The sequence below is a fragment of the Emiliania huxleyi genome (assembly GCF_000372725.1).
Source record: "Emiliania huxleyi CCMP1516 chromosome Unknown EMIHUscaffold_125, whole genome shotgun sequence".
In the NCBI taxonomy this organism is placed as follows: domain Eukaryota; phylum Haptophyta; order Isochrysidales; family Noelaerhabdaceae; genus Emiliania; species Emiliania huxleyi.
This window is the reverse complement of record NW_005201338.1, coordinates 203,589-216,336: the sequence shown is the minus strand read 5'-3', so window position 1 is coordinate 216,336 and position 12,748 is coordinate 203,589. Positions and strand designations below refer to the sequence as shown.

Genomic DNA, 12,748 nt, shown 5'->3' with positions numbered 1-12,748 from the left:
CGGTGACGGAGGCAAGGCGCGAGGCGGCAGCGCGGCGGCGGCGGCGAGAACGGCGGCAGGCGGCACCGAGTTGTCTCGGTGAGCGGAGCGGCGGCAGCAGGAGGAGCAGCTCGCTGTTGATACTCTGCTGGAGGAATGGTTGGGCAAGTTACTCAGGACACGATCCCGGCGTGAATACAACTAACTGACGGATCCGCTCCTGACAGTCGCACGCGCCGCGCTGTGGCGCGTGCGACTGTCTTTGTTTGAAGTAAAAAGTCGAATCAGAGCGGTGTCGGCGTTGTCCTGAGTTTTCTCCCCCGGACCGCCCAACCGGGACCGCTCCGGGACGCACGCCGGCGAAGCACCATCATGCATCAAGCTGCTGTACGGCCCCGGAATCGCCTCCCCTGGCTTAGCTAGACTGAGAGATATTGTGCACATGGTCAGTCTCTACAATGTATACACTGACACTGAACCTCCCAGAGCTCGTCCCGGTCCGCCACGGCCATCCTCGGCCTCCGGAGGGCCCCCGGCCGCGGCGCGGTGCGGCGGCGTCACAAATCCGACCACAGAGCACCGGGACGCGGTCGGGCGATCTGAGGCCCAACTAGGCGTATGCATTGCCTATCCAGGGCTATCACCTGGACCCATCAACAGGCGCCTGCGGCGCCGTGGACACGAGCTGCTGTTCACACTTGCCCAACCATTCATGCAGCACAGTATATCTCTTTGATGTGCCGGCCGGACCCCTTCCTCTCCGGCCCCATCCTCGCCGCCGTGCAGGCCGCCAGCATCTTTCCCGACTGCAAGACCTTTGTCGACCTCTCTCTGCTGGTGCCGCCTGCCGAGTGCTGGCGCCGCTGGGAGGAGCTATCGCAGCCGCCGTCGGAGGAGCAGCTGCGACGCTTCGTGGCCTCCGTCTTCTCGGCGGAGCCGGGCGAGGGCCAGCTCGAGCCGTGGTGGCCAGAGGACCACCAGCCTGCGCCGGCGCTCCTCTCGAGGCTGCCGGCCGGCGCCGTGCGCGAGTGGGCGTCGGCGGTCAACGGGCTGTGGCCGCTGCTCGGCCGACGGCTCTCCGCAGAGGCGGCGCGCCGGCCGGACAGGCACACGCTGCTCGAGCTGTCGCACGGCGTCATCGTCCCCGGCGGCCGCTTCCGAGAGGCGTACTACTGGGACTCGTACTGGGTGGTGCTCGGACTGCTCGCTGTGGACATGGACGCGACGGCGCGCGGCCTGGTCAGCAACCTGCTTGAGTGCGTGGCGAGGCACGGCTTCGTCCCAAACGGGCTGCGCAAGTACTACCTCAACCGCTCCCAGCCTCCCCTCCTCACCCAGATGGTCGCCGCCCTCCTCGCCCGCCTCGACGCGCCGCCCGAGAGAGAGAGGGAGGGAGCAGAGAGGGAGGGAGCAGAGAGGGAGGGGGCCGCTCCGGCGCTGCGGCTTCTCCGCGAGGCGCTGCCGGCGCTCGACGCGGAGTACGGGTGGTGGATGCGCACCGGCGACGGCCGCAGCGCGGTCCGGCTCGAGGCGGACGGCGTGCGAGCCGAGGCGCTGCTCAACCGCTACGATTAATTAATCTCTAATTAGAGTTTAATTAATCTCTAATTAACGCCGAGGCGCTGCTCAACCGCTACGTTGTCGCCGCCTCCGCGCCCCGGCCTGCGGAGCCGTGTCGCGGGGGCGAGGCTCCGCGACACGTGCGCGACGTGCCGGTGGCTGTGGTCTGTGTGGTCCGTAGGCCCGAGTCGTGGCGCGAGGACGAGGCCACCGCGGCGGGCTTGCCTCCGGCGGCACAGGCGCGGGCGTGGTCCGAGCTGGCGGCGTGCGCAGAGTCGGGCTGGGACTTCTCGTCTCGCTTCCTGGGCGGAGAGCTGGGCGGAGAGGGCGGCGGGGAGGGCTGCGGCAAGGCGGAGGAGGAGCCGCTGAGGTCGCTCCGCACCGCTGCGGTGCGTCGAGCCGAGCGGCGAGTGCTGACGAGTGGCGGATCTGCGCCCGCCCCTCGCGAGAGACCTCGCGAGAGGCTCGCCCCTCCGCGCCGCAGGTGCTGCCCGTCGAGCTGAACGCGATCCTGTGCAGAGGAGACGCGGAGGGACGGCCGCCGCGGCGACACCCTTCCGAGCGGCGCGCCCCGCCCTGTAGGCTGCGCAACGAGCTGACGCTGCAGCGGCTGCACGCGAGGCTGGCTCTCCTGCTCGCGAGGCAGGCCGGGGAGGTGTCCGGGGAGGGGGAAGGGGGGGGGGAGGAGGACGGGGAGGTGTCCGAGGCGGTCGAGGCGGCGGAGGTGGCGGCGCGGCGATATGCTCGCGCGGCGAGCGCGCGGCGCCAGGCGGTGGTCGGGAGGCGCTGCGGTGCGCGTGGTGTGGTTGCCGCAGAGCTGTGCGAGGTTGGAGTAGGCGATGGACGAGTGGATGTGGAGCGGCGAGACGGGGCGGTGGCACGACGTGGAGTGGGAGGGGCGGGGGCAGCTGCAGCAGGTCTCTGCGGCCTCCTTCACTCCGCTGTGGGCCTGCCAGCACTCTGCTGAGCGCGAGGCGGCGGCGGTGCAGTCGCTGCGGCGCAGCGGGCTGGTGCAGGAGGGCGGCGTGGCGACGACGCTCGTGGAGAGCGGCGAGCAGTGGGGCGGGCCAGCCGCGTGGCTTCGGAGCAGCACCGCTTCACGGCTTCAGCTGTGAATAGGCGAGCAGTGGGACTGGCCAAACGCGTGGCCGCCCCTGCAGCAGATGCTGGTCGAGGGCCTGGCGGGCTGCGAAGCAGACGGCGCAGCGGAGCTCGCCGAGGACCTCGCGCTGCGCTGGCTCCGCTCGAACCACCGCGGCTGGGCGCGCGACGGCGTGATGCGCGAAAAGTACGACGCGACACGGCCGGGCGAGAGTGGCGGCGGCGGCGAATACACGCCCCAGGTGGGCTTTGGATGGACAAACGGCGTGGCACTATGGCTGCTTGAGAGGTACGGCGACAGTTTTGCGCGATCCCTCACCGCACCCGCTAGCTCCGAGAAGTGTACCGCGATCGGTGATGGTGGGTCGCAGTGATCACTGCGTAAAAAGTTTGGAGGCGCGATTGTGCTTGTGTTTGGCCCCTCGAGAGATCGACATCAAAACTCAAACTTAAGCAAGCCGGGCCGATCGCGCTAGACTCACAGCATAAAAAGTGTAATGACTGCTCACTCACCACAAGATGCACGACTTGGGGACCTTGTACCGAGAGTCAGAGACGACACACGTACACTAAGATGTGGGGGGACGACGCCAAGGTCCCAAGCTTCTCTTTGAACGCGGTGTTGACGCACGCACGTCTCCAAGACCACGTCCCCCGGCTCGCGCGCTTGTTGTGCGAGGGGTTTGCACGATCCGTGAGCAGCCCCAGCCGCCAGCGGTATTTCACGCGATGAGGAGTCACGTGCGAAATGACGACGAGGCTCCCTGTGGCCCGTGGGTGAAGAACACATTTTCAGAGTGCACCAAAGGGCCGCTCTCTCGTCGTCGTGCGTTGCCATGCGCGGCGGGCTCAGCAAAGGTGATGGGAAGTTCGCGGGCTTGCACTGCCACAGGTCGCCCGCGGTACACGATCGCAAACAAGGACACCGTTGCTGTTGAAAAGAGCGCTGCGCGGGCACAGGATGCTAAAGACATGAAGCCAGGCGCCGCCACTCGGGGGGCGGCAGTACGCCGACTGGGGGGGGAGGGTGTGGGGGATTCCCGAGAATCGAAGAAACGCTCCGGCGGCCGTCCCTTCAGTCTTCGAAAAAAAGAATCGGAGGACTTCTGACAGTCACGCGGGGTCCCAGGGGGGCCAGCGCGACTACGCCTCTATGGACCACAGGACTATTCACCCGCAACAAACAATCATTGATGAGGTGTGTCATGTACGCCTACTACCCCGCACGAAAAAGAATTAGTGCCAGTGCCAGTCCCGTGCCAGCGGTGCAAAAAAAGAAAGCGGAAATTTCATCAGGCTGCTTTTACGACTGCGACGCGAACGCACGTTTTCATCCAGTCGCGAGTCGCCTCGGACTCGGATTTGTGCTGACGATGGGCGCGATTGCTGATCATTTCGCCACCTGGACCGCCGCAGGGCTGTTTGTACGGCTGTGCTGCGTGTTCTCCTTTGTCTGGATCGTCATAACCACCTTTGCGCCGACACCGTACGGCCTGTTGGAATACCGCAACTCGACGGCAGATGGAGGCACATACGGCATAGGAGGATGGGGCCTATGCCCCCGCGAGACTGTGTGTGCGGAGGAGTGGTACACTATCGCGCTGCTCGCCGTGTCGCGATCGAGCGCCTACCTCAACTACCCGATGATGATGCTCCTTTTCCTCTCAAAGACAAACCATCTGCGAACGCTCCTGCAACAAACCTACCTCTCCATCTACATCCCATTCTACGATCTGCACGCGATCCACACCCTCGCGGGCCACATCGTAGCGCTGGACTACTCCCTCCACTCGGTCTGCCACATTGTCCGCTGGGCGCTGCAGGGCAACGCCAAACTGCTGCTCACGCACCAAACGGGCGTGAGCGGCCTACTCTGCTTTGTGCTGATTCCCGTCATCACGGTCCCCCTGTCGGTGGCGTACATCAAGAAGCGCATGGCGTGGGAGTGGCGCAAGGGCCTGCACTACCTCTCCATCGTGTGGGGCATCACGATCTGCTTCCATGCGCCGCTCATGGACATCGCCTGGTTGATGGGCGTCCCGGTCGGCATGTACCTAGCCGACATGCTTATTGGCTCGGTCTGGCGCACCTACCGCGTCGACACGTCCATCTTCTACCGGCTCGAAAACGGCGTCGAGCTCACCTTTGAGCACCCGCCCGGCTTTCACTTTCAAGGCGCGGGCTACGTCCTCGTCTGCCTTCCCTGGATCTCGCAGTACCAGTCGATGCCCTAGATGCATACAAATCGCCGTATTCACAGCAGCGCTCGACGAGACGCGTACTCAACCGTATTCAACTGCACTCGCTGTACTCGTAGGTGGCACGCCTTCTCGCTTTTCGCCCACAGCACCAAGCCCAACCACGCGTGCGTGTGCATGTCCGCGGTCGGCGACTGGACCAAGTCGCTCCACGCTCACGTGCAGGAGCCGACGCGCCGTCCGGCGTGGATCAGTGGCCCCTTCGCGTCGCCCTACTCGACGGCTGGCGAGTATGATAACCTGATCCTCGTCGCGTCGGGGATCGGGATCACGCCCGCCCTCTCGCTAATCACGACCTACAAGGAGAAGCGGCGCGTCAACCTCATCTGGTCGTGCCGCGACGCCTCCCTCGTCGAGTTTTACCTCGACAAGTGCCAGTTCAGCACGGACGGGTGGACTCTTATTTACTACACTGGCAAGCGGCAGCTCGAGCTCCCGCGCGCGCTGCCGCCGACCGTGCTGATCTTCAACGGGCGGCCCGACCTGCAGAACATCGTCCAAGAGATGATCGTCGGCGTCGAGACGGGCGGCGGCCTGCCTGAGGACCTGCTCCTCGATGCTGAGAAGCTCGAGGCGGACCTGCTCGTGCACGCCTACCAGCGCGCCATCCGAAAGGCGAACGAGCGAACGAGCGACCACCTGACGCTGCCGATTCACGACCTCGGAGCGGCGGCGCCGCCGCCGCCCCCACCGCTGCCGCCCACGCCCTCCGTTCCTCGCAAGCAGCGGAGTCAGCTGCATGACGACCACGCCTCGATGCGGTCGGAGCTCCCCAGCGTCAAAGAGGACGAGGTGGTGCTGGACGTCAAGTCCAGCCGATCGACATCGCCGTACCGCAAAACCGCCGGTCTGCCCACCACGTCGTCTGAACGGTCGTCGTCGCCCTACAAAGGGAACCGCGACTCCTTCTCGCGACGGCTGAGCCTCGAGGCGTTCGACGACGGGATCAAAGACATGGTGAAGCGCGTGGCGAACTCGCTGACTTCCCGAGGGAGCGCTGCGGAGCGGCGGAGCGTCGCTCCACGGGCCTCCATAGGGTCGACGAAGTCCAAGATGTCCGCGTGGGAGGGATCATCGCACCCGGGCGAGCTGATGAGCCGACGCTCGATGGAGAGAGAAATCATGACGAAGGTCAAGCACGAGCGTGCGTCGGTCGGTGACCGCCGCTCGCAGGCGCAATCCCGCTTTAGCCAGGCGGGAAGCGCGCCCAGGCCTCCAAAACCCGAGGAGAAGGGGAAGAGACAGGGATCCTTCGTCGAGCGGATCGGGCAAGCGCGACTCGCCACCTGGCAGATGCTCTACTGTGGCGGCAGCCAGCCGGTGGTCGACGCTTTGCGCGGCATCGAGCGAGACTTCCGCGTGCAGCTGCGGACGGAGAAGTTCGACTGGTGACCCCACCACCATCCAGCATCCAGCATCTCCTCCGTCAAGAGAAGGGTACTTCTAGGATGTAGGAGGATGCGCACATCGGTACAGCGCGTATATGCTCCTCAGCCTCACAGCCGAAGGAGCTGACGTTTTGTGGCGAGACGTGTCTAGTGTCACAGACAACACGATTGCGTCTCTCGACGTCTCGTGCATGTTGCATCTCATCTCTCTCGACTGAGTCTTGACGCTCTTCACGTTCCCAAGAGGCTCTTGAGTCTTGTTGTATGTTGACCTCTCTCACACTCTTGTCACTACTGCGCGAGTGCGGCGTGCGGGCCCCCGGCGCCGCGCGCCCCGTTGGGTTGATGGTTTTTTGTGCACGCGCGGACGCACCCGCAGGCTGAGCGAAAAATCCCTCTCTGGGACACACACACTCACACGCGCGCGCCCCCCCGCCGCCGACCACACACACACGCACATGCACATGCATGCATGCATGCACAGACACACAGCCCCTTCCCCTTCAAGACCTCAAAGGACGAGGACATACGCAGGCCGCACCCGGTGGTGCGGTGGACGGTGTGAGCGCCTGGCCGCCTGCGCGAGAGGGACAACAATGAACATATGAGGACAATGCACTCGTGTCTTCCGTGCTAGTCTCGGACACGCCTCGAGATGCTGGAGTGACGTCAAGTTGGGGCTGGCGACCAGCCAAGCAGCGATGTCGGCGTATTCAAAGAGGTCTGAGACCTCCTCGGCGCTACGCCTAGAGTACGGCCGGCGCTCTCGGGCGTGCCGCGGCGCGGGGGAGGCGCCATAGGCGATCGCGAGAGCCTAGCGCGCGCGCGCGCGCACACCACACAAGACAAGGATGACCGCGGGGCGTATCCATTCATTTTCTTTGCTTCAGAGAGAACGACCATTGACCGCGCGATAATGTGTGACTCTCTCCGTTGCGCTCAGACGTCGAGGGCCCAGACTCGAGCGGTGTTGTCGTCCGAGCCGCTGACGAGGTAGGCGCCCGCCTCCGGGTAGCCGACGGCCAGGCAGAGCACCGCGTCGGTGTGGCCGGTCAGGGTGTTGAGGCATGCGCCGGAGCGGGCGTCCCACAGCCGCACCTCCTTTGAGACGGTGCAGCTGAAGACGAGCGGAGAGCCGCGCCGCCACACCGCCTCGATGACGCCCGCCCCGTGGAGGCAGGTGTGGCGCAGGCCGTAGGTGTTGAGGTCCCAGATGCAGAGCTTGCCGTCCATGCCTCCGGTGGCGGCGAGCGGCATGCACTCGCAGAAGGAGGCCGCCTCGACAGAGTCCTCGTGCGCGGGCAGCGAGGCGAGCAGCTTGCCGCTCTCGGCGTGCGCACTGGGGCAGAGGGAGGGGCGGGGTGAGGCGGCGGGGCGAGGCGCGATGGCGGGGGGCGCGGGTGCGGCGCGGGCTGGTGCGGTGCACATCTTGACGGCCCCCGACTCGACGCCGAAGAGGTAGACGGCTTGGGACGGGTGCGGCGCCAGGCAGGTGACCGCCTCTGGCTCGTGCGGCGGGGAGGCGTGCGTGCAGTGCTCGACGGTGCCGGCGCGAGGGTTCCACAGCCGGATGGTGCCGTCCTCGGAGGCGGTGATGACGGAGCGGCCGCCGTTTGCGAACCCACCGTACGAGACGGACGCGGAGTGCGCAGAGAAGATTTGCATCACCGCCCCCTCGGGAACCTTCCACATCCACGCGGTGGCGTCCTCGCTACCCGCGAGGAGGACGTGGCCGCGCGCGTGCCAGCACACCCAGTTGATGCCCTGCGTCGGGCCCTCGAGCAGCACCACCAGCGAGCCGTCCGCCGCCCACACACGCACCGCGCCGTCGAGGCCGCCCGTCGCCAGGTACGAGCCGTCGGCGCTGAAGCCGACCGAGCTGACCGAGTCGGTGTGGCCGCGCAGCGCGGCCACGGGCGCCTCTGAGCCGAGCCGCCAGAGGTGGGCCACGTCGTCGCCGCCGCCGGTGGCGAACACGTGAGGCTGGGCAGGGTTCACCGCGACCGCAAACACCGCCGAGGTGTGCGCCCGGAGGCACTGCACGCTGAGGTCCTCGACCGGCTCGCTGGGCGCGGCAGCATCGGCCGACGCGCCGGCCGCACCCGCCTTGTCCTGGCCGTAGTCCTCCATCGCCATCTCCTCCATCTCGTCCCCTGAGCCCATGACGGAGCCGTCGCCGAGCTCCGACTCGTCGTCCGGCGGCGGCACGTCGTCCGGACCGAGGTCGATCTCCTCGGTCACCTGGAGGTCGTCGAGCATCGCAACCTCGTTGAGGTCGCCGACGACCGAGTCCGTGTCGCGCGGCTCTAAGTCGGTCATCGCGGAGGACGAGGCGGTTTTCTCTGCCATAATATATCCAGCGAGAGCCTCGTGGTCGTCGTCGCTACCAGGTGTGGGAGAAAGCCATAGCTCATAACACAACGCACTCTCTCCATGACGGCTAGCACCACACTCCTCTCCTTAAAATCCCTGTGTGGTGGCGGCGTGCCGTCCTCCCATCCCTCCACTTGTCTCTTTGCTTTCTTTCTTTCTTTTCTCTCACATGACAAGCAAGCGATCCCACGAGCGATTGTGGGGACTAACTACATGATCCGTACGTGAAGGGTGGGGGGGGGCGTCCGCGGAGCTAGGCGGTACGGGCGCCCTCCACTGGGGCTGAGCGCAAGAAGCCGTCCGTCGCCGTTTGCTTGTTCGAGAGAGAAACATCTTCTCTTGTCTCTTGTTCGTGACCCAGTTGGTGCGCATCTTGCGCGCCTGCTTGTTGATGTTCCTCTCGGCGTCGCCCGCCACCGCCGCCATGGAGATCTGCTGCGTGTGGTGGAGAAGGAAAAAAGCAAAGGAATTTGGTGTGGCTCTGCAGGTCCGTTTTGAAAAGAAGAAAAAAGTAAAATTGTCGGCAAACGACACGTGCCTTCATCACAGCGCACCCACTGAAGCTAGCCGCACCTTACTGTCATCCCATCCCTGCCTCTCACGCTACGCCACGACCATCACGCTCGATGTTGCCCGAGCACAAAACGCGCCGCGAGCAGCTCGAGACGAGCCTGCTGCACTCGGGCCGCCACCGCCAGCCCGCGGCGAGCCTGCTGCTCTCGGGAGGCACACTCAAGACCTCGCCGCTCGCGCGTCTCCCGCAGAACCTCTCCACCGAAGCCCTCCAGCACCTCGGCGTCAAGAAAGCGCAGCAAACGGCAGAAAAACCGAGGCGGCGGCGCGCTCGCTCCAATGATATCAGCGGCAGCTACGCCGCCCTCGGTGCCGCCGATCTATCTCACGGCTGGCGGGCGGCGGCGGCGGCACGGCTGCGCTCCGGCTCCGGCTCTGCTCCCGCGCCGCTCGACGGCGGCGGCCCGACGGCAAACCAGTTCTCGCTCTCCGTGGCCGGCGTCCTGATCGGTGCGGGGCTGCTGGGTCTCCCGTACGCAATGGGCCAGTCCGGCTGGGGCGGGCTGCTGATCATTGTCGCCGCGACTCTCGCCACCTGCACGACGGCAAAGCAGCTCATCTGGTCCTTCGACACGGTCAACGAGCGGTGGGCTCTCTCGGGCGAGGGTCGGCCCGTCCGCTCGTACGATGAGCTCGCGACCGCCGTCGGTGGGCCGCTCGCCGGAGCGGCCGTGCGCCTCCTGCTCGTGGTCGAGTGCTTCGGTGCGATGGTCTCCTTCATTGTGCTGCACATCTCGAGCTGGCCGGTCGTCTTGGCGGGGCTGCTTCCCAGCGACAGCAAGGTCCTTGTTGCCGTCGCGCTCTGCCTGGCGGTGGCACCGACAACGCTGCTGCGGCCTGCGCACCTGTCGGTCTTCGCGCCGGTCGGCCTCTTCGCGTCGCTCGTCCTCTTCTCCGCCGCCCTGGTCACGCCACTCGTCGAGGAGGGCAGCCCCGTCGAGGAGGGCAGCCCGTGCCCCGCCCTCGGCGACGGCGGCGGCACAGCGGCCATGCGCCACGACGTCTTCAACCCGCAGGGCCTGGGCGTCAGCGTCGGCGTAGTCCTCTTCTGCTTCGCGGGCCACTCCACCTTCCCCGACCTCTATCAGCAGATGCCGGCGAGTGAGAGGGCGCACTTCAGCTCCGCCTTCGACAGAGGCTTCGCCATCGCCGGCGTCGCGTACCTCCTCTTCGCCGCGGCGGGCTACTCGTCCTTTGGCTCGTGCTCCGCCGGCGCCGTCACATTCAACCTCATGCACGCGAACTCCGCCGTCGGCCGCGCCGCCGCCGTCTCCGTCCTCGTCTCCACCTTCACTATCATCCCGATCCAGTTCTACGTCGTGTACCGCATCCTCTCCGAGATCCAGTTCTACAGCCGGCGAGCCAGTCCCGACTACCGCGCCAGCGACAACGGCAAGGAGGGCGTCGACTGGCCGCTGGAGCCGGACAGTAAAGGGAGCAGCCCCTGCGTCAGCCTCGACAGCCTCGTGGGCCGCCTCCTCCTCCTCGCCGCCGCCGGGCTGCTGGCGGCCTCCATCCCCAACTTCCCATTTGTCATCGCGCTCATCGGCTCCTTCACGACCATGCTAATCTCGTTCATCGCCCCCCCGCTCCTCTACGTCGGCGCGCACGGCCGGTCGCTCGGGTGGCGCTCCCTCTCCCTCAACGCTCTGCTAGTTCTGACCGGCGTGGCGGGCATGGTGGCTGGGGTGCGAAACGCGTTCCTTTCCCTCGAATGAGGCAGCGGCGTCGGGGGTTGTGCATGTGGGGACATATCGGATTAACAACATACGACTCCCTGCGAAGCACGTCACACCATGAACATGCACATGTGCATGGACATGCACATGTACATGTACATGTTGTTGTTGTTGTTGTACATGTCACATGCACAACAACAACAACATGACATGTACATGTGCATGCACATGTGCATGTGCTGAAATCCTTAACGTTGTTCAAGTGTTCACCCCAGCCCAAGCTGCTACTGTTTTGTTACTGTTGTTACTGTTGCCGTTCAGCGCGGTCAGCAAGCAAATGCCAAAAACCCCGGGTAAACCCCGAAAAACCTGGGGCTCGAGACCTGGGCGCTGGGGGGGGGGGTCCCAGGTTGCAGGTATTTTCTCGGATATTACCCGCACTGGACGCTGGAGATCCCGTCGTGGGTCACTGGTAGGCCTTCCTTATTGCAGCCTTATTGTTGTTCAGCCGGCCTAACGTTAGCTACTGTTGTTGGGGAACCCCACTGTTGTTCTGTTGTTAACTGACTAGGTCCAGCCCAGGGTGAGGCAGATCTGACGTTCTAAAAGAAAGAAAGAAAACGGACACCCAAGGGAGGGATGGGAGGACGGCACGCCGCCACCACACAGGGATTTTAAGGAGAGGGGTGTGATGCGCTAGCCGTCGCCCACCCTAACCCTTGGGCGTCCGCCTCTTCCTATCTCTCTTCGCAGTCTCTCGCCGATTCTCGCTGCAACCTTCATGCCACCTCGCGGTCGTCCCACTCTCGTCGTTCTCTCCCTTGTCATTTCCTCCTCTGTCGCGTCGTTCTCTTCTGCCTCGTCCTGCGACGCCGCCGCCGCCTGCCGGTCCCTTGTTCTCGCGGCTTCTTGCGCCTTTCGGCGCAGCTCCGCCCTCCTCGCTGCATATCCTGGCTCCTCGAGTCTATCTATCGAGCTCTCCCTCCTCGCGCAAGGAGGAGTCTTCTGACGCCCACTGCGATCATTTGCCGCCCAGTCATATCATTGCTCAGGTCCACTCTCTCTTCGAACACTTGTGCCTTCACGGATGATGCCGGCGCTGGCAGATCTGTGACATCGCGTCAGATCCGTGTTTTTCTCGTTGTTTTGTCGCTCGCTCCGCTCGCCACCTCACGCTCGGCCGTCCGGCCATGGCCAGTACCCCGCGTCTCAGTGAGACGCGTGGTACCATCCAACTCCGGTCGACGGGCTCGAATGCGCTCAGCCTCAGGACACAGGAGGGACAAAACCACGCGAATTCTGCACGCCTCGCTGCGCCGCTGGCTTGACTGAATCAGGCAGCAGCAGGCTGCTGCTGCTGCCACAGCAGCAGTCTGCTGCGGCCCTAATACGCAAGTTAATGACTAGCAGCACTGCCGGGGGCATACGAGCGGCCACAGCCGGTGTGGCCGTGCACTGCCACCTGCCCGCGGCTACGCACAATGTGCGCTCGCATTGGATGAGCCCTGCTGATGGATCTGCGTCGCCAACTGCACGAGAGCAATGCCGCAGGCGGTGGCCGTAGAATACACTGCGAGCACACTCGGTGCAGCTGCGAGGTGCAGCAAGAGCACGTCGTTCCTGCCTCTGATGCCACTCTCGCGGCTTGCAGCGCGTCACTCGGTCTCGCGCATGCTGCATGCTCTCCAGGAGCTATGGCGGGCGCGTGTGTGGGGCTGTAGCCTGTGTTTAGCCGGTTCTCACCCGTTTACTATCAGTATCATGTCCGGGCCACAAAAATTGCACACGGGTAGCGGCTCAGGGGCCCAGTAAGTCGCGGAATCGCCAATGTCCAGCG

The 12,748-nt window shown here is 65.0% G+C and overlaps 4 protein-coding genes across 4 annotated transcripts; 3 read left to right on the top strand and 1 right to left on the bottom strand.

The window, feature by feature from the left end:
• Positions 1 to 714: 714 nt before the first annotated feature.
• EMIHUDRAFT_225554 (hypothetical protein) lies at positions 715 to 3,014 on the top strand (the record flags this gene model as incomplete). Its single annotated transcript, XM_005789762.1, has 8 exons — positions 715 to 1,320; positions 1,435 to 1,518; positions 1,599 to 1,651; positions 1,721 to 1,928; positions 2,024 to 2,052; positions 2,122 to 2,194; positions 2,376 to 2,579; positions 2,667 to 3,014. The coding sequence occupies 8 exons, from the start codon at positions 715 to 717 to the stop codon at positions 3,012 to 3,014; spliced, it is 1,605 nt and encodes a 534-aa protein (XP_005789819.1).
• A 999-nt stretch (positions 3,015 to 4,013) lies between these two features.
• On the top strand, positions 4,014 to 6,290 carry EMIHUDRAFT_225553 (hypothetical protein; the record flags this gene model as incomplete). The annotated part of the gene is made up of 3 exons (XM_005789761.1): positions 4,014 to 4,861; positions 4,958 to 5,483; positions 5,625 to 6,290. 3 exons carry the CDS (start codon positions 4,014 to 4,016, stop codon positions 6,288 to 6,290), a joined length of 2,040 nt encoding a protein of 679 aa, XP_005789818.1.
• A 935-nt stretch (positions 6,291 to 7,225) lies between these two features.
• On the bottom strand, positions 7,226 to 8,416 carry EMIHUDRAFT_70484 (hypothetical protein; the record flags this gene model as incomplete). The annotated part of the gene is made up of 2 exons (XM_005789760.1): positions 7,226 to 7,625; positions 7,713 to 8,416. 2 exons carry the CDS (start codon positions 8,414 to 8,416, stop codon positions 7,226 to 7,228), a joined length of 1,104 nt encoding a protein of 367 aa, XP_005789817.1.
• An 869-nt stretch (positions 8,417 to 9,285) lies between these two features.
• Positions 9,286 to 10,950, top strand: EMIHUDRAFT_225551 (hypothetical protein; the record flags this gene model as incomplete). The annotated part of the gene is made up of 1 exon (XM_005789759.1): positions 9,286 to 10,950. One exon carries the CDS (start codon positions 9,286 to 9,288, stop codon positions 10,948 to 10,950), a length of 1,665 nt encoding a protein of 554 aa, XP_005789816.1.
• Positions 10,951 to 12,748: the final 1,798 nt, after the last annotated feature.